Below are 19,440 nucleotides of genomic sequence, written 5' to 3' on the forward strand. Positions count from 1 at the left end.
CTGCTGGAGGCTGTCCTGAGGAGCCTCGTACCCCTGAGGACCCAGAGGAAGTCGGGAAATTGGAGGAGTTTGCCTTAGTTGATGAGGACTGGGTTAGGGACCAGTTGAGCAATCTGGACATCCATAAATCCATGGGTCCCGATGGGATGCACCCCCGGGTACTGAGGGAGCTGGCTGAAGTCATTGCTGGACCACTCTCCATCATCTTTACCAAGTCTTGGGAAACAGGAGAGGTGCCTGAGGACTGGAGGAAAGCAAATGTTGCCCTGATCTTCAAAAAGGGCAAGAAGGAGGACCCGGGTAACTATAGACCGGTCAGCCTCACCTCCATCCCTGGAAAACTGATGGAGCACCTTATCCTTAGTGTCATCTCAAGGCATATCGAGGATAAGAGGGTCATTAGGGGCAGTCAACATGGCTTCACCAAGGGGAAGTTGTGCTTGACCAACCTCATAGCCTTTTATGAAGACATAACAAGGCGGTTGGATTATGGCAGAGCGGTGGATGTGGTCTACCTTGACTTCAGTAAAGCGTTTGACACAGTCTCCCACAGCATCCTCATAGCTAAACTGAGGAAGTGTGGACTGGATGGTTGGGTGGTGAGGTGGACCGCGAACTGGCTGAAGGAGAGAAGCCATAGAGTTGTGGTCAATGGGGCGGAATCTAGTTGGAGGCCGGTATCTAGTGGAGTGCCTCAAGGGTCAGTACTGGGGCCAGTATTATTCAATATCTTCATCAATGACCTGGATGAGGGAATTGAGTGTACTGTCAGCAAGTTTGCTGATGACACTAAGCTGGGAGGAGTGGTTGACACACCAGAAGGCTGTGCTGCCATCCAGTGAGACCTGGACAGGCTGGAGAGTTGGGCTGTGAAAAACGGGATGAAATATAACAAGGGGAAGTGTAGAGTGTTACATCTGGGCAGGAACAACCCCAGGTTCCAGTATAGGTTGGGGAATAACCTATTAGAGAGCAGTGAAGGGGAAAGGGACCCTGGGGGTCCTGATGGATAGGAGGATGACCATGAGCCAGCACTGTGCTCTTGTGGCCAGGAAGGCCAATGGCATCCTGGGGTGTATTAGAAGGAAGGTGGTCAGTAGGTCAAGAGAGGTTCTCCTTCCCCTCTACTCTGCCCTGGTGAGACCACATCTGGAATATTGTGTCCAGTTCTGGGCCCCTCAGTTCAAGAAGGACAGGGACCTGCTGGAGAGAGTCCAGCGCAGGGCAACTGAGATGATTAAGGGAGTGGAGCATCTGCCTTATGAGGAAAGGCTGAGGGAGCTGGGTCTCTTTAGTTTGGAAAAGAGGAGACTGAGGGGTGACCTCATTAATGTTTATAAATATATAAAGGGTGAGTGTCACGAGGATGGAGCCAGGCTCTTCTTGGTGACAACCAATGGTAAGACGAGGGGTAATGGGCTCAAACTGGAACACAAGAGGTTCCACTTAAACTTGAGAAGAAACTTCTTCTCAGTGAGGGTGACAGAACACTGGAACAGGCTGCCCAGGGAGGTTGTGGAGTCTCCTTCTCTGGAGACATTCAAAACCCGCCTGGACACATTCCTGTGTAACCTCATCTAGGTGTTCCTGCTCCGGCAGGGGGATTGGACTAGATGATCTTTTGAGGTCCCTTCCAATTCCTAATGTTCTGTGATTCTGTGATTCTGTGGTTTTCAAATAATGCAATTTGTACTGAAGGAGCAAAAATGTCCAGGTTAAAGTCAATTAAAACGGTCAGACAGAGAGGAACTGAGGAGGAATGAAAGACATATTCTCTTGCAAAACAGACCAATTCACCAGAAAGAAGTATGAATTAGACAAATCTGACATGTGGAAAAACCTTCCTCTGAGAACAGACAGATAGAAATACAGATTTTAATACTGTAAGGTGAAATCCCAAAGGAATTCCATGATCATCTACAGAGGTAAGTACAGTCCATACAGCCTACATACAGTTTAGGCAAATCAATCTTGACTTATATGTCAAAAGAAGGGAATCACAGCCATATCATGAGAATCTGGAGCAGTGCTGGCTAGTGAGCAATGCAAAAATGGGAAATGTCTTTGAGTTAAGGCAAACGAAGTCCCTTCTCGTTCAACCATGTGCTGTTTTGATGAATTTCAGTCCCTCTCTTTCCAGGAACTCAGGAGTTATTCAAACTGCAGTAACCTTTCTAAAAATTTTTCAGTGAGAGAAGCATCAGGACAAAGCCAAATAAATAAAAAGGACCCAAAATGCATAATGATGGCTCACTTTGAGACTCTTGCTTTACTCTGTTCAGACCTATTCAGCAGGATCTCTGCCCCCAGCAGAATAGTCTATTAATCTTCTCTGGTTTTAATCAGAAAAGGAAAAATCTCTCCTCTACTTTTGTAAGTGGCTGCACATCTTCAGTGCAGGCAAGCTATCAAAAAGTCCCTTTTTTTGGAGTTCACAGCACTCACTAAGATCTACTGCTGTCAAACAAACTAGATCTGTGGGTAAGTTTCCTTAGCCCTAGCATAGGAGGTCTGTTAGTTAGATATGTAACCCTGAGTTTGTCACCTAGAGCAATCTCTTTGTAGGCAGTGAAAAAAAAAGCTTTCTGATGGCAATTCATCTCAGATAAACACTTTTGGATAGTAGCTAGCCCAACCTATCTCAACTGTTTGTTTTTCTCTGTTAACTATAAAGTCAATAAAGAGTGATGAACACAATAGTCAGACGTCAAAACTTCAGCTGTTTAAAATTGACCTTCCAAAGCTGTTTTAGGTAAATCACACTTTTTCATGCAGAACTGTTTATCATTGATTATTTCCAGCAGTTCTCTTCACGTTATAGGTGCTTTGCATAAATGAAACCATACTCCATGCCAGAAAGGGCTTACATCTGGAAAGCAACTAAGCCAAATCACCTCACACACATTAAAGAGGTGCCTGCTACAGCAAATCAGCTTCAAGCAACTGGCTAAATTATATTCATGCCAATTATGAAGGTGAGGTATTTATTTAGATAAATATACTGAGTAAATAACTCTGGATAATATCCTGAAAGAAATCCATTACAAATCTTATTGAGGCATACAAAAAGAGGCTCCAATTTAAATACATTTGTAAGGTAAGGCAAACATAATGTTAATTTCACGGATTAAACTGGATTTTGGTCAATTTTTTGTATTGCTTGTTTAAAATTATTTCACTTTAAAATAATTTGCTTTGAAGTTCTTCTCTCTATTTCACAGCTATTTACACACCAAAGGACTAAAGAACAAAGAATAGAAAATGACAATCAAATAATTAGGAAACATCAAAAATACAGCCAGGTGTCATGAATGTAAAAGAAGCACGCTAAAGAAAAGTCCCAAACCCCAGACTGTGAGCGAAACCAAACCAAACAGATAAAACAAAATTATGAACATATTTTACATAATGAGCAATTATGTAAAAATAATAGAAATTAATGTTAAAAAAAACCCCAAAATAAAATAATAAGCAGTTGCACTTGGTCAAAATGTCTATGCATATCGGTCAGTTGTGGCAGGGCAATGAAATACTTTCCACTGATGGAAAACTTGTCTGTCTCAGGGTGTCCTGCAACCTGCTGGCTGTCCTGCCAATACCCTGCACTGGCAGCTTCCCATGAGAACACTGGTCATCTCCTACCAGTCCCGTGGGAAAGACTGGTTTCGGAATCACATAGTCATGTTCAATGCTTTCTGTTGCCCTGTTTGTTGCCATTTCCACATCATCTCTGCCAGTAACTTCTTTCTGGCAGCCCTGGTCCTACCTCTCCCTGCTACCAGAGTTAGTATGCCAGGCAGCAGGTCATTCCTAGCCTCCTTCTCCTGCTGTTGGGACCTTGGACCCTCTAAGGGGATTGTCAGCAATGACAGCTTCACCACTTCGAGGGAATAGGACTCACAAACCCAGGGAAAGGGAACATTATTCTTTTGCTGATATTAAAAGATAGTGTTAACTCCTCTTTGACTTTCTAAGTCACTTCAGAGAAGACTGACAATTTTATGTCCCAGTTCTCACTGCTGCCCCTTCTTGCACTGGTGTTGCTGGGTTTTTTATTTGTCTACATGAAAACAATAGCAGGTGTGCTGGTTTTGGCTGGGATAGAGTTCATTTCCTTCATGGTATAGGGCTATATCTGGATTTTCACTGGAAACAAGTGTGGATGACACAAGGATGTTTCCATTACTGCTGTGTGGATGATTTTCTGGCAAAGAACAGCCACATACCCAGATCAGCAAGTGCCTACATGGAGTTTGACATGAACCAAGGAACAACAAAAGGTGAAGGAGGATGGGAGCGAGGCACTGAGAGTGAGAATCCCAGCAAGATAAGAAGGAGCTGGAATTTACTGAGTTGCTAAATTGAGGACTGTTGGAAAACTTTGAAGGTCAGGTTCTCAAACCTGTGCTTAACCAATTATATGTTAGTTGTTAAGGGCCTCACAGATATGTATCCAATCACAATGGGCCAAGTTAGCGCAAACAACTTTAAGAAATAGTATATAAAGAGTTAGTTTTCTAGAATAAATGGCTTTGTCTGATCACATTGATCTCCGACTGAGTCCATTCCGTGACACTGCTGAGCAGCTATTATACAGAGTCAAGGCGCTTTCTACTCCTCACCCCACCAGCGAGTAGCTGAGGATTCACAAGCATTTGGGAGGGGGCACAGCTGGGACAGCTGACCCCAACTGACCCAAAGGATATTCCATGACACGATGCTCAGCACATAAAACTGTAGGAAGAAGAAGGAGAGGGGGACATTTGGAATGATGGTGCTTGTCTTCCCAAGTAACACGTGTGATGAAGCCCCCTGGTTTCCTGGGGACAGCTAAACACCTGCCAGCCCATGGCGATCAATGAACGTATTTCTTGTTATGCCTTGCATGTGTGCATGGCTTTTGCTTTACCTCTTAAACTGTCTTTATCTCAACACGTGAGTTTTCTCATTTTTACAGATTTTTACCACTTTTATGATGGACTAAACGATGATAGCAGGAAAGATTAATGACCATATGTGATCAATTGTCAATGAAAATACAGTAATATAAGTAAATATAAGTAAAGTATAGTAATATAAGGAAGAAATTCTTTACTGAGAGGGTGGTGAGGCACTGGAATGGGTTGCCCAGGGAGGTTGTGAATGTTCCATCCTTGGCGGTGCTCAAGGCCAGGTTGGATGAGGCCTTGGGTGACATGGTTTAGTGTGAGGTGTCCCTGCCCATGGCAGGTGGGTTGAAACTAGATGATCTTAAGGTCCTTTCCAACCCTAACTATTCTATGATTCTATGATTCTATATCACTGCAACACATTTGCTCTCCTCTTTGGTATTTCTACCGAATTAAAAACTTTTCTCAATCTTATCCTGGCAGTGGGACAGAAGTTGGGCTGCAGTAACACTGGCAGTAAGGTGGGGTACAGCAGCATAGAACTAGCAAGTGTGATGGTTCCTCTTTAACCTTGGCATTTCCCCAATCATGTCAGACTGGTATGAGTGACTTTGACAGTGCCTCGGGCTTAATACCACTAGAGGTCATGCAATGCACTTATTATCTAAGCTGCTTTTGAAAAATGCTCTAATACTCCACAACTAGTGGATGTATTTTTACTGACTGTAGTTCCAGACACTGCTTTGGCCTCTAGATGTCCCGACTTTGTACATGTGTAGATAACCACGCCACAATAAATTGCCCCTGTTGCCCAAGCTTGGGATTTATCTTGAATAGTACACAAGTGGAAAAGGATGAGGAATTGGAAATATGCAAATAATACTAGCATGAAAAGCCTGCTTTATAAAATGAACTATCTTATCCACTGAAATAAGGAACAAACAGTGAAAGACAGTGCAGCATTACATCAAGTCTTTCATTACAATACCACAAGTGGTGGCTTGTGTTTGACCTGACTACCATGATGCTGATTCCACTAATGTATCTGCCTTGGACTTTTTGTATCTTGGAGGCACAGCTTGAGATAATATTGATTGTATCTTGAAGCAGCTGACAAGTGCTCTCTATCTTTTGATTACAAGCCTTTTGGTGTCTTTCTCCTCTTTGCCTTTGGCCAATAACACCCTTATCTGTACCACCCACATCCAGCTCCACCTGGAACAGGCACGCTTTTAGGGACCTGCCAGACTTCACATCCTGTCACAACTTGCACCAGTCCTACTATCATAATTTTTCCATGAGATGAAGATCTGTTGTGAGTGGGCTCAACTGTTGGACCCAGCATGTTTTCCCTTAGAGCGTGCTACTGGTATTAACCAGGGTCCATCAGCAGTTAAAGCTTGTCCAACAGCACTGCCCTCACCAGCCTAAGTTTCCTTATTCTTATTAAAAAACCAACCAACTCCCAGCACTGACATCATCTGCTTTATTCTGCACTGTTGTCTGATTCTCACCTTTCAGCTAGGCAGCCCCTTCTGCCTCCCTGATTAGGGTTCTCCCAAGTTATGGGGAACTGGCAGCTTGTGTAGCCTTTTGAAAAACGTCTCCAAATTTCCTACACAATTTGGCAGATCCTGCAAAATGAGAGCAGTAACAGTCAATCAGTTATTTAGTTTCCACAGTAATAAGAATTTACAATTACATTGTTCACATCCTTTTGATGGACCATTCTCTTAGACTTTTGCCAGTCTGGAAAACTCTGGAGATAAGTATTGTTACTGAAGTAGATATTACATTCATAATCTCATCATTGATAATCTGATCTCATTTTATCATACACTGATAATCTCATCATTGTATATAAATACCTGAAGAGAAAGTCTAAAGAGGACAAAGCTACGCTCTTTTCGGTGATGCCCTGTGGTAGGAGCAGGGGCAAAGGGCAAAACCTGAAACACAGGAAGTTCCCATTAAACATCAGGAAACCTTTTTCACTGTGAAGGTGATCGAGCACTGGCACAGGCTGCCCAATGGAGATTGTGGAGTCTCCATTGCTAGAGATGTTTAAAAGCTATTTGGACATGGTCCTTGGCAGCTGGCTCTAGGTGGCCCTGCCTGAGAAGGGGAGTTGGAGCAGATGACCCCCAGAGGTCTCTTCCAACCTCATCTGTCCTATGGTTACTGGCCAGTTAACTGATATTGTCACTCTCCTCATGAATTATTTATAATCTATGCAGGAGATTGCTTAGATTATGCAAATTGACTTTATTAATATATTGGTGATAATTCAGCTCTTTCAGCATAAGAAGTGTCTACGGAAATATGGCAGGCAAGTTACACCTTCTTGATAAATCACTAGGCCTCTTTCAAAGCTATGGAGCAGTGCTCAGCATGATGGGAGCCATTTATCATCCAAGCCTCCTTCTCTGTGTATGTTTTAGGATCTAATATTTGCAGGAGAGATTTGTTTTCCTGTAGAAGAAAATAGAAGTTTCCTGATTTCCCCCCCCCCTTCCCCCCCAGAACAAGGGCAAAAATAAGTACTTCCGGACACTATCAAGATAGATTTAACGTTTTTCTTTCATGTATCTAGCATGCCTCTGGGCTACCTAATTCAGATAAAGCCAAGATACTTAGCATAACTTTACTTACAACGATTCACTTTCTAGGCTATGCAATGCCTACAGGAATAGTGTATTGAGTGTAATCAAGACTCAATCAAACATAATTTTGACTTTCTGTTACTCTATCAAGAAGAGATCTGCAGGCTTTTCCAGGAGACCTTTGTCAAAAGATTTGGAATAATTGTGAAAATATAGAATAGAAATATTTTATAAGAAATTTGGTGCCACAACACTGTGCCCACATTTTTCCCAATCTTTCCTCTTTTGTACTTTAGAACTATATTCAAAGAATCCTTCCATAGGCACTCTTTCTGGTAGTGGCCACCTGACAGCTGACTGTGACAGAGCACCCGTGTGCGTGACTGCAGTTTCAAATGATGTTCACATACTCCTCATAGGGCTAGACAAGGTTTATTTTGTGCAGGAGGTCAAATATATAATTCAAGTGCCTCAAAAGAGGCTCACTTGCTCAGAACTTTTTCAGATTCTTCTGGCACAAGTTGAGCAGCGGCACTCAGATATTCACTTGTTCAAATATTGATGGAGAATGTGGTGGGGAGTGATGAGTGATGAGAACAGTGATCACTTAGCTGCTTCTTCGAGCAATCATAACATTGAAAGTCATAACCACAATTTGCACCTGCAAAGAGTAATGAACAGCCACCTTCTGAGGAATAAGAGAAAACCTGCTTTGTCCTTTGTAGAATGACACTTCCTGATACCACATACAGCTAGAAAGGGAAAGCAATATGTTTGGGTATGAGGGAGATGGCAGAGCACCCTTCTGTAGATAACATTTCTAGTCGTATCCCTCTCAGACACTTTGAAAGTTTACCATGAGTAAAAGCTGTAAGATGTGGCTGCACAGCAAGTGACTTTTGCACCTTGCAAATAGCACAGAGCACCTTTTACTTTTACTCTAGCTAGACTCATATCTAGCAGAAAGGCTACTGTTGATTTCTGCATTTGCACTGATGGAAAATGGAAGCTCTGAGATTTTCTTGGATATACAATACCTCTGCAGAACTGGTACTAACAGAGAAATATGTCACAATTGCTGGCACTTCCGACAAACTGGAGATTCAAGGAAATTTGTTTTTACAGTAAAAATATTACCTGTCCTTCATAATTTCACTGCAGAAGACTTAGTTGTCTTTAAACTCACATCTGCAACAGAGCGTGTTTTGTGGGATCACAGGGTGTAGGTCTATCTTACATGAACATGGGAGGGTAGCCCGCAAGATGATCCCACTGTTGCTGGAAGCTGGCTATCAGTTCAAATTGGGCTGCCGTTTTAAAGCACAGTGATGGGACATTTTGGCTTAAAAGGGAAGGAGAAAGAAAGGGAGATGGTAAGGAGAGCAGCTGACATGCTAGCTGCTGTGCAAGGTTGACCTGTCGGCTAAACAACTTGCTACTGCATTCCAGATTAATGTGCTAGAAAATTTGAGCATGTAAGGGAAGCTGCATAAACATGCCACATACTGAGATAAGGATTTGTTTGATTTTCAAGTCTGTTATAAGCACAAGCAGCTGTGAGGCCTTTCCCTATCAGAACCAGCCCTACAACGGCATGTTAAATCAATGAAAATCTCAAAACCGTTGCTTGCATCAGCACAAAGGTCCAGTCTCAACAGATGTGTGTGATACAGAAAAGGTCTTGATAGAGTGCAAGCTCTTCAGTGTTACTGATGAGGCATGGGCAGTGTTACGGCCAATAGCTCAGAGGCAGAGCAGGGCTTGAAAATAAGACCTTGCATTTGCCTCACATGACATTAGTCAGCTCTGGGAATAAGAATAAACCTCAAGTATGTATCAATTCATGTGATAACGATGGCTTCCATAATAAAGGAAATTATAAAAATGCTGAGCAGACTATTTGATGGTGGTTCTGGCAGGATTAACTTTTTAACAAGAGAAGGCTGGTAGGCAAAAGGAATGGGGTGGGCTGATCCATATCTTTCTCTGTGATGTGTTGATCAGACTAGTGTGAGTCAATCCTGTGAGTCAATCATCAACTCTATGCAAATGCACATGTTTATTAGCATTTAATACCTAAATCCTCTTACATCCCTCCAGGTATGGCTGAACTCAGATGAATGGCTAACTTCTGTCCTTTGCTCTGTTTCAGTGCCATCTCATAGCTTTAGTTTTAAGCCTTTGATAGCTCTGTTGTGATCCCACTTGGACGTTGCCTTCCATCTCCCTGAGCACACTTGCTTCCATCTCAAGTGTGCCCTTTCAAACAGTGAGCGGATCAAAGACTGCTGCCTGGGACCAGATAAAAAATAGAAAATGGGAGGAAAGCAGGAATAGAACAAAACGATAGTTTTGCTCAGCAGCCAGGCTGACTTCTGCAACATATGTTGCGGCTGCTAGGCAAAGGTAACATCCGGGTCCCACCTGTAGCGAACACGAAGGAGGTTTAGTGCAGAACAGCTTGGGAAAGCTGGTGGAGGCTGGGAGAGAAAGTTCAGAGCACAAACTAACAGCAGGGCTATTACAGTGACGGAGCTACCCCTGGAGGTGAAATCACTGATGTTCCTAATGGACTGAAAATGCCACAGCGATCTGCTAGCTACACCGCTGTAAGGAACAGGGCTGTGCGAACACAGCTCGCTTACAAGGATGCAGCCCGGCTCACAGTGATGTAGAGACAAGCTCGAATTATTAGCTTTTTCTTATTTGATATCACATACTCCAGGTGATCCTGCTTAAATGAGTTAAACTATCCATACAACATGGTACTGATCCATGAGTGTAAAGAGGCAGCAAAATTTTGCCTGTACGAATCAAACACACTGTGCATACCAAATTCCCTGGCAACAACACATTAGACAGAACAGTTGAGCATCACTGTTAAACTTTGATGCCCTAGATGGGCAGAAATCATTATACTCCCATCACCAGTTTCTGTATGCATTTTAGTTACATTCACATAGTCCAAAGTAAGGATAAGTTGTGCCCAATTTTGTGCACAACAATGGTGAAAAGATTTTTTTATTTTTTTTTTTAATTAAGGAAGAAGATTTTGGGATGGTACCTACTGAAGTATTGATTTCAGTGGAAGTGTTCCTAGGATAAGGTGATGCCAGTGCAGACTACAAGGGCAAGGCAGCAGTGAAAACACCAAAAAGTGTGAATGAAGAGGTTTAAAGCTTGATGGTAGCACTGACATGTGAAACTATAGATGAATGCTTGCCTCCACAAACGATATAGATCAGCAAGAAAAAAATAAAACTAACAAAATAAAAAATAAGTAAAACTGGGTTATTATGCTTAACTATTGAAAGAATTGCCTGGATATTTCTCACTGTTGCTGGACAGCAACAGGCACAGCACAGTGAACTGTGTGAACGTTGAAGGCTAAAACAGAGGTTACTGGTGGAAGACTTTGCAGAAAGTAACTTAAGACCCCGACTGTGGCTCAGCTGAGAGGTAGATGAAATTACAATACACATGGAAATTGTCTTTCTGAAAAGAGCCACCATACACTTAGTGATTTTACCCAGCACTATGCAGCGCACAATAAAAACAGGAAAGAGCCTGTTACTGCCGAGCTGCTTTTTATTTTACAACTTCATCAGCATTACACATACTTAGCACTGCACTGCATACCTGTAGTCTGCTGTGAGGCCTGTAGGTTTTATATCCTAAAGATATGCATTATATTGTACGTAGGTTGTATATCCTGAAGATACACCATAAAGATTTGGTGGTATAATGCTCTCATTATACTATAAATGTTAATTTTGAATGTGAGAGCTAATATAAGGCAGTCTTGAGGCAGGAATTTTTAATGGTTCACATAGATTTAAGAGCTAGGTCTTCAGGGCAAATTACTGCTTTTCATCTCTAAGAGGTTTACAAATGACGGCACTATCAATGTAAACTTGCAGCCCTGCACAATCAAATGTTTAAAGGTAATTGCAGACAATTATAGCAGATTTTGAGAGTTGCTGAGGAGTTTGCATAAATACCATGTTTAAAAGGACTGCATATAAAAAAAAAATAAAATGTGGATTTACATAGCTGTCATCTTGAAATGTTTCCAAAAAGGAGTCTCCTAAACAAAAGTATGTGTCACAAGAGACAATTCCAGATCCACTAGCAGAAGAGAAAGTCTGGAAGAGATACTCTTGTAACTAGACCACCCCAATAAATACCTTCAGAAACAGCCAGGCAGCAATGTTGGGGAAAAGGACAGCACTAAAGGAGATAGCATCTGCCATATAACTAATTAAACACGTGGCCAAACATATTCTGCTTTCTTCTTATGCAAAATAACGGCTGAAGTATATGTTGGAAGTTGTGACTGAAAATAGTTCTGGGAGAAATGTCACAGAAGCAGTAAGGTCAGCGCTGCTCACGCCACTGCTGGGAACTGGGAGGGGATTCCTCCGGCAGCCAAAGGCAAAGCACACTCCTGCTGCTGCTGCTGATAAAAACTGCATAAACACGAGTTTTAAAGCATTTCTTAAGAACCAAACACTTTCATTACTCAGAATTCCCTGGTCTTACCGGCAAAAATAAAATAATGAAAATGTTGCATTGAGTAAAGAAAAAAAGCTAAAGAAGAAAGTTTCGATTTTGGCTTGTTTGCAAGAAACAGAAAGTGACTTTTCTTTCTCTCCCCAACCCGAGATGATTTTAAAACACATGTTTTGGGCTTTTTTAATAGCAAATACATTTCGAATGAAAAATGCTGGGAAGAAGGAGGAAAAAAAAAAAAGAAAAAAAAAAGCCTAGGTGGGAAGCACTCTGATGACTCTAATGAGCATATTCTCGCTCTTTTGGGAGAACGTCTGCCAGTTCGTAGAGTGCCGGAGCGACCGGTGCCTGCGTTGGTTCCCTCCCAGGTCTCACGGAGACCCGCAGCTCCTCCAGCTCGGACGCTGGCAGGGCGGGCTCCAGGGTGATGATTTCCATCCAACACCGCACCTGAGCAGCCGCTGCGCATCAGTTTGCTGTAGGACATGGGGAGACCGGGACGAGCACCCGAGATTTCCGAAACGAAACCAGCTCCGGGGTGGGGTTGGACAGGGCCGTTCTCACCCACCCTGGGACCTCCCACCTCTTCATTTCCACGGGGTCGAGCCCAGAGTAGGGAGAACGCAGCATTCTTACGGCAGATGAGCCCGTACTCCCCGACCGAGGCCACCGCTGCTGGGGCTGCGCCTTTAAGGGGCCGGGGGAGGCGGTGGCAGGCGGGATCTTGCGTGCTGGGGCCTCTCCCTCCTTTCCTCCCTCCACCGCCGGCCAGGCAGTGGGCAGTGCCTGCCGGCCGCCGCGGCGGGTGGGGAACAGGGAGTCGCAGCCGCCCGCAGCCATGGCTGTGCCCCTGCGCCGCCGGCTGCCGATGCTCCCGCTTGTTCTGTTAGCAGCCGGTGGGCTGCGGGCGGCGGAGAGGAGCAGCAGCGCCATGGAGGAGCTCGCCACCGAGAAGGAGGCGGAGGAGAGCCACCGGCAGGACAGTGTGAGCCTCCTCACCTTCATCCTGCTCCTCACTCTCACCATCCTTACCATCTGGCTTTTCAAGCACCGCCGCGTCCGCTTCCTCCATGAGACCGGCCTGGCTATGATCTACGGTGAGTCCCACCGAGCCTCGGCCAGCGCTGCCCGCGCCTCAGCCCCGCTCCTCTCTGCCCCTTCCCCCGTGCAGCCGGCTCCCTGAGGGCCGGTGTCACCCCCGGCAGGTGCCGGCAGGGGTGCCTGCGGCGGCGGGCCCCTGTGCTCGGCTGCGCCCCCGCCGCCCTCGCAGAACCGAGTTAAGGGGCGGGAGGGCTGCAGCCTCTCGCCCCCGTCGCGGCTGGCGGGAGACAGCGCAGGGGTAGGCCGCGCCCTGGGGGGGCGGGGGGGGCGGCACAGCCCATCAGCTCCCGGATCCCGTCACCCCGCCGGAGCCTTTCCTGTGTGAAAAGAGCGTGTTTAAACTTCGTTGTTGTGGGGTTTGCTTCTGACTGCTGTCATGCCGCTGTCGCGGGTGGCCTGAGTTTGCTGGGTACCGCTGACCGCAGTGATACCAGACACCCTAGACAGCGCCGCAGCTCGCCCTAAGCCCACCTGGTGGAGTAAGGACTGTACTGAATCGAGTTTGTCCTCTCCAGCCCCCTCTGTGTGTAAAGGGAAAGTAAATTTCTCAGCAGAAGCGGTTGTGCGGATGATGGTCTGGAGGAGCGGAGCTCTGCGCCGGTGCTGTTGGTGGCTGGCGCAGAGGACCGCAGGTGAGCCTCGGCTAGTGCTGCGGAGGGCTCGCTCCGCTGCAAACGCTCGCAGTTGTATTCTGTGTGCAGTTTGCTACGCAGCATAAACGGCTGCGATGAGGAGCAGCCATCCGTTTAAAAATGATTTGTCTGCTGGTGATTGGCTATTACTGTAGTACCGAGGGCATTTCTTCTTTATGAGCTGAGTCGGTTCCTGATGAATGGTGTGAAACACCTACCCGGTGCTGGTCAGGATAAACATACTGAGGGTAACCACAGATGAGAAATTCAGCACTCGAGGGGAGGGGAAAAGAAAACTGTTTCCTCTCTGAGTACTACTGATCTTGAGAGCTATATGATTGCTTGCAAAGCAGTGGAATTTTCCTCTGCTGATGCTTCTCTTAAATCATCCCAATTTGCTCTTAGTCACTGATCTCTTTGCTGCATTGCTGTCTCTTTCACATATGCTTGTTGGTGAAAACTGGCAAATTAACAATTAGGCATATAAGTAAGTTCTACACTAGCATGGTAGTGCTTAGCTGCTGAGGTAGTGCCCAGGAGGGGGTAGGTTAACTGTATGTGTGCTGACAGGAAGAGATGGGGTAAGGTTGTATTGAAGACGTTGTTTAGATACTACGCTTGTGTTGTCACCTTCAGAAAGTTCACCTCTGCTCTATGACCATTAGGTGGTTTAGTTTATGGTGGAAATCCTATGTATGTGGGAGTACTAATGTATGCAATACAAGTAGCAGGGCACTGAGGGCGTTTGGGTATCTGTTTGAGCTGTGTGGGAAATAAGATGCTGTTCAACTGGAGAGCTTTTACCTCTCATGAAACTCAAATTAGTTTAATATCCAGTTCCTGATCCATGAAATGGATGCTAGATTTCCAATTTAACATACAAGTGCTGAAACGGTGTATTAGGAATGGTACTATGCCCATAGGCAGCACTGCTGAAAGAAGGGTTGGCTCTAACCATTGCATATTCTTGGTGTACCCTTGCTTGAATCACTTTCTTTTCATAGGTTATTCCTCAATAGACTCATCTTCTAAATGAGTCCCTCTAGTCTACCAAAATACATGATCTCTCTCCCAAACAGACCCTTGCTGTGTTGTGGCAAACATCTGAAGAAGCATGTTTAGTAAGTTCAGTTCCTTTCTAACACAGCTAACCTTGCCAGTAAAGCTCTGCTGAGGCCCAGCTTCACTTAAGCATTTTGCAGGCTTCCTTTAGAGCAAAGAAAAGGACATTGCAAGTGTCATAATAACTGTCTGTTACGCTTCTGATAACCAGGTTTCATTCTTCAAATAAGAGCTTCTCTTCTTCCTTGTCACTTAAAGAACAGTGGCAAAGCTGAGATGGGTTTCTATTTTGCTGATAATGTGATATCTGAAAAATACACCTTTTTTTTTTTTTTTGGCAGGGGGGTGTTTGTTTTTTTGTATGTGTGTTTTTAACTGTGTATGTATTTAAGAGGCATGTGTTTGATCAGTCTGACTTAAGCACAAAATCATTAGGCAGTATGTCAACCAGAGTTTGTAGTCATAAAAACACACACACCAAATAAAACAAAACAAACCCACAACAAAAAAAACCCCAACCAACAACAACAAAACCCAAACCAAACAAACAAAAAACCAACAAAAAAATTCCACACATTCATAAACCCCAAAAAACCCCAAACACCCAAACCAGTTTTGGGTGTCTAGGTACTCTCCTAAGGATGTATTTAATAATATGTTAATGGTGCAGGCTCCAAATTCAGCACAGTAGGTAATTTTCATATGGTTTTATGGTCAAGACTACAGCACTTGTACCACTTGACTTCAACTTTTTAACAGAAAAATTGCAGAGTTTCTATCACAGTGGTTTCCAATGCTACCCAAATAAGTGGCTTTCATTTACAGGAGAATTAAGTCATCACTTCAGTGCTGATTAATTTTTATTATGGAAACCATGACCTGGAAAAAACTGGCTTGTTGTACCTAAAACCCCTCAAAACCTGTTGGTTTCAAAGTGATGAATGTTTGGATGATGGTATTGGATGAAATACACATTTGACTTGAGCTATTACAACTGCAGCTCTTGATGGCTGCTAGTTCCTTTTGCTCTTTAAGAAGAGGTGATGGAGTTGGGTTTCTTTTTATCTAGCCATGATTAATTTAATGTGCAATGAGACCTCTTTCAACAGGACTACAGTAGGCATCAGGTAGCACAACACTGGCTTGAAACAGTAAGCAGAGAAGCTGCTTCCAGAAGTCAGGGCTTTAACCAGCATCCAGATTTGCTGTGTTGTATATAACTTCATTGTGCTAGCTGCTTTGATTGACGATTAAGGTGTCATTAAAATCATTATGTAGTCTTTCCCTGTTTCTTATTTCCTGTGTTGTCACTGTTCTTCAACAGACAGTCGCTGCTTGTCTGTCTGTGTTATTCTGATGTGTTAAATATCTTTCTCTGGAAATGTCTGTCGAGATGTGAACTAACACAGAGCTGATATGGGTGTTTAATGACTTGCAGCCCTGTTTCCCCCTCTTCCCCACCTTTTTTTTTTTTTTTTTTTTTTTTGGTGATGTGCCACTTAATCTTGTTTGTGATGAAGCAATGTGAAAACTTCAGCTGCGCATGATAGATCTGGCAATTGCGTATGTGAAAGTGGAAGGAACCTAACTTTTTTGAATATCTTAAAATACCTTCTGTCGAAAGCTGCAGGTTCAGGTGCAGTATAGATCTGAAAATAAATATGCACCATAGCATTGCACTATGATCACCCACAGGTCATTTCATAAGATGTACTTGGCTTATAAAGTGCTAAATACGATTGAATCTGGTCTTGACACTGTAACAAGGGGGTTGCTTCTATGAAAGTTAAATACTTGCAAATGTTGTGCAGCTGCTCTAGCAACAGTGTTACTAATGTAAGTCATTATGGAGCAATTAAAAAACCCCAAACAACCAAACCATAACAGAGCAATTAAGGAATTGAGACTTTGCTGATCCATGTATTCCAGCTTGTCATAGTGATCATGATGCTCCTTGTCTTTGTGCTGGTCTGAGTCCCAAGGGTAAAGCGTTCTGAGCTGTGTTTTACCTGAAGGGGTTCAACAGAGGTGTTCAACTCTGTGTTTGGCAGGTTTCTTCACTCTCTTAGGAGCATCCTCATCTGGTAGGGCACCAGAGGACATGGACTGTGCACCTCAAGAGCTCTGGGAAGAGCTTAAAGATGGGAAGTGATGGTGGGCTCCCAGCACCCTGCTCTTTAAAAAGCAGCTATCTGAATAAGTAGATGTGTGTCAGCAGATCCAGTGGTATCACTCCCATCAGGCAGCTAGTTTGTCCCTTTTCAAAAGCAGTAATTTGGGTGTAAGTCCTACCAGGCACCTTCTCAACTGTGGTGGTGTTCTGGAACTGTCTGGAGGCCACATGTGCTAGCGCTGCAGGTAAAAGTAAAAGCAAAATTGGACTTTGGTGTGGAGGGAGAAAAACAATATATGAAAAGGCATGTAAAACTTCTATTACCTTTTGTGGATCACAAATGAGAGATGGGGTAAACATTGAGGATGAAAACATCTTTTTTGTTCTGAAATACTTAGTCTAAGTTTCTGTATCCACAGAGTAGATACAGAAAAGGCCTATTTTTAGCTCACTCGGCTGCAGCACTGTCTGTTACAATTTTAGTCTCTACACATGCTAGAGATGACCTGACACATCTCCCACAGCCATCAAAATAATGGCAATGTCGGTATTTAATAAGCCACTTTCAGACAAGCCTTCTAATAATAGCTTTAGAAGCATAACTCTCAGCACCTAGTTTTGAGAACATCACCCTTTCTCTGGCAACCTGCTTGTTCTTCCTGGATATTCTTTCACGGGCTTTCACATGAGTCTTGCGCAGTTTTTTGGCTGCTCAGGATATTTTAATTGTATTGCAAATCTCATCTGTAAGCTTGCTTTGTGGTCTGTAGCCGGATGGAGCTTATTTTATCTTGTGAGAGATTTTAGCAGAAATGCTGTGTATCTGTTGTTAACCTGTTAATCTGTTGTCAGACTTATTCTTCAGGAGGGATAGTTGAATAGTTTAGAAATTGCTAATATTTCTGAAATGCCTTTGAAGTATAATAATTCAGCTGTGATTCAGCTGTAGTCCTCGGAGCAGAGAGCAGTGATTTTTGTGGGGTCTTTGATTGTATGTGGGGTTTTTGGGTTTTTGTTTTGTTTTGATTTTTTTGGGGTGGTGGGATGTGGTGGTGTTGGTTGCTTTGAGGAGGACAGAGGTTTTAATAGCATTAAGTTAAATTAGTTCATTTTTGTTTGTTAAATTCAGCTTCATGAAATATTCTATCAAATCAGCACCAGAATATCCTTCTGATTACCAGCATGATCTAAAGGAGAGAGAAATGGCAAGCCTGGATTTCCTCTATGAGACAAAAGTGGCTGTTAAAGCTGGTACTGCCCTACAACACCATGTGGTTGTAGAAACCAAAGTGAGGCTTAAGGGGAAGGGATTCCTTTGCAGGTACTGTAATTGTCATCTGAATTAGAAAGTTATCACTAACAGATGCCAGTTCTGTAATATTGCAGATCTCACATCTGCCTGCCTTCCTGTCCTGTGTGTATGCTCAGTGATGGGCTGTGTTGGTTGGAGTGTGCTGAGCCGTGGATAGGTAACCTGATGTCTGGTGCACAAGCTTGTTTTCAGACAGTAAGGTGGTCCTGCAGTGCATGACAGGTTGGTGCTGCGCTTGTCTAGGATCTGTAGGCGCTTGAAGCTTTCCTTAGTCCACTTCTGAAGATTTTTTGCAACTTTTCCAATTTGTCTTTGCTACCTTGTAATAGAAATTTCTAAAATAGGTCTTCCAATGAATCTTCCTGAAACAACCCAACGACCGAGCTCCCCTGTAGGTGCAGAGTGTCTATAGCTATTATAGTAGCTTCTGCTCTTGGTGCAGGTGAGAAAACTGACAAGAGGATAGTGAGGGAGTGTATAAAAGCTGTCAAGTCCCACAGGATGCCCAAAGCTGCTTGTCAGGTGTTGAAGGTGTCCCCATCTCAGTGCTGTTCTAGCTTATCACTGGGGCTCTGTGTGATTTTTGGAGGAGGTGGATGGGACAGATTGGATCTAGATTTTTAGCTGTCTCCTTTCTGCTTGGTTATGTAGGCCTTTGTTTTATAGACGGTCACAGAAGGGTAGCAGGGAGTGCTTCCTTGGCTATGTTAATGAAAATCTATGTAGCAACTGGTATGTAATTTTATCTCTGGGTTTCACAATCCTGCATTGGCTTATACCTTATGCAAAACAAAGTGAACAATTCAGATGTTGTTCTTTCCAATATTTAGTTAAAAAAAGCTGTGGTGGACTGAAGTGATTCTGGCTGTGCCTTCTCTTGCGGTGTGTCTTTTATAGACCTTTCTCAATTCCTGTGCTATAGAAAGACTAGAGCATTTTAACACTGAAATCACCTTCACTCAAAGCGATTATGTGCACAGCAGGAAGTGCCTCTGCTTCATCTGTACAGGCAGTCCTGGGAAGCATTTAGGTGCAGGAGTGAAACCTGTGAAACACCTTTCTAAATCACTGCGTGGGCTCGCTAACAGAGCTGAAACTCTAGACTTCTGTTGTGTGTGCTCCCAGCAAAACTGGAGACAGGTGTAAGCCTTGTTTCTGGATTGGTGTGGCCCAAACTCTCCCTTCTCAAGGGTCTGGCCTTGCCTCCAAACTGGGA

General features: G+C 43.8%; 1 protein-coding gene across 2 annotated transcripts in view; it reads left to right on the forward strand.

The window, feature by feature from the left end:
* The first annotated feature begins 12,671 nt into the window (after window positions 1–12,671).
* The window catches only part of SLC9A7 (solute carrier family 9 member A7), a 73,795-nt gene continuing 67,026 nt past the window's right edge, over window positions 12,672–19,440 (forward strand). For both annotated transcript variants that reach the window (XM_080612529.1, XM_080612530.1), the window contains exon 1: window positions 12,672–13,101. In XM_080612529.1, coding sequence (XP_080468655.1) covers window positions 12,843–13,101 — 259 coding nt within the window. In that variant the 5' untranslated portion in view covers window positions 12,672–12,842. The remainder of the gene's footprint in view (window positions 13,102–19,440) is intronic.

This window comes from Psittacula echo (genome assembly GCF_963264785.1).
Source record: "Psittacula echo genome assembly, chromosome: 3".
Lineage (NCBI taxonomy): Eukaryota > Metazoa > Chordata > Aves > Psittaciformes > Psittacidae > Psittacula > Psittacula echo.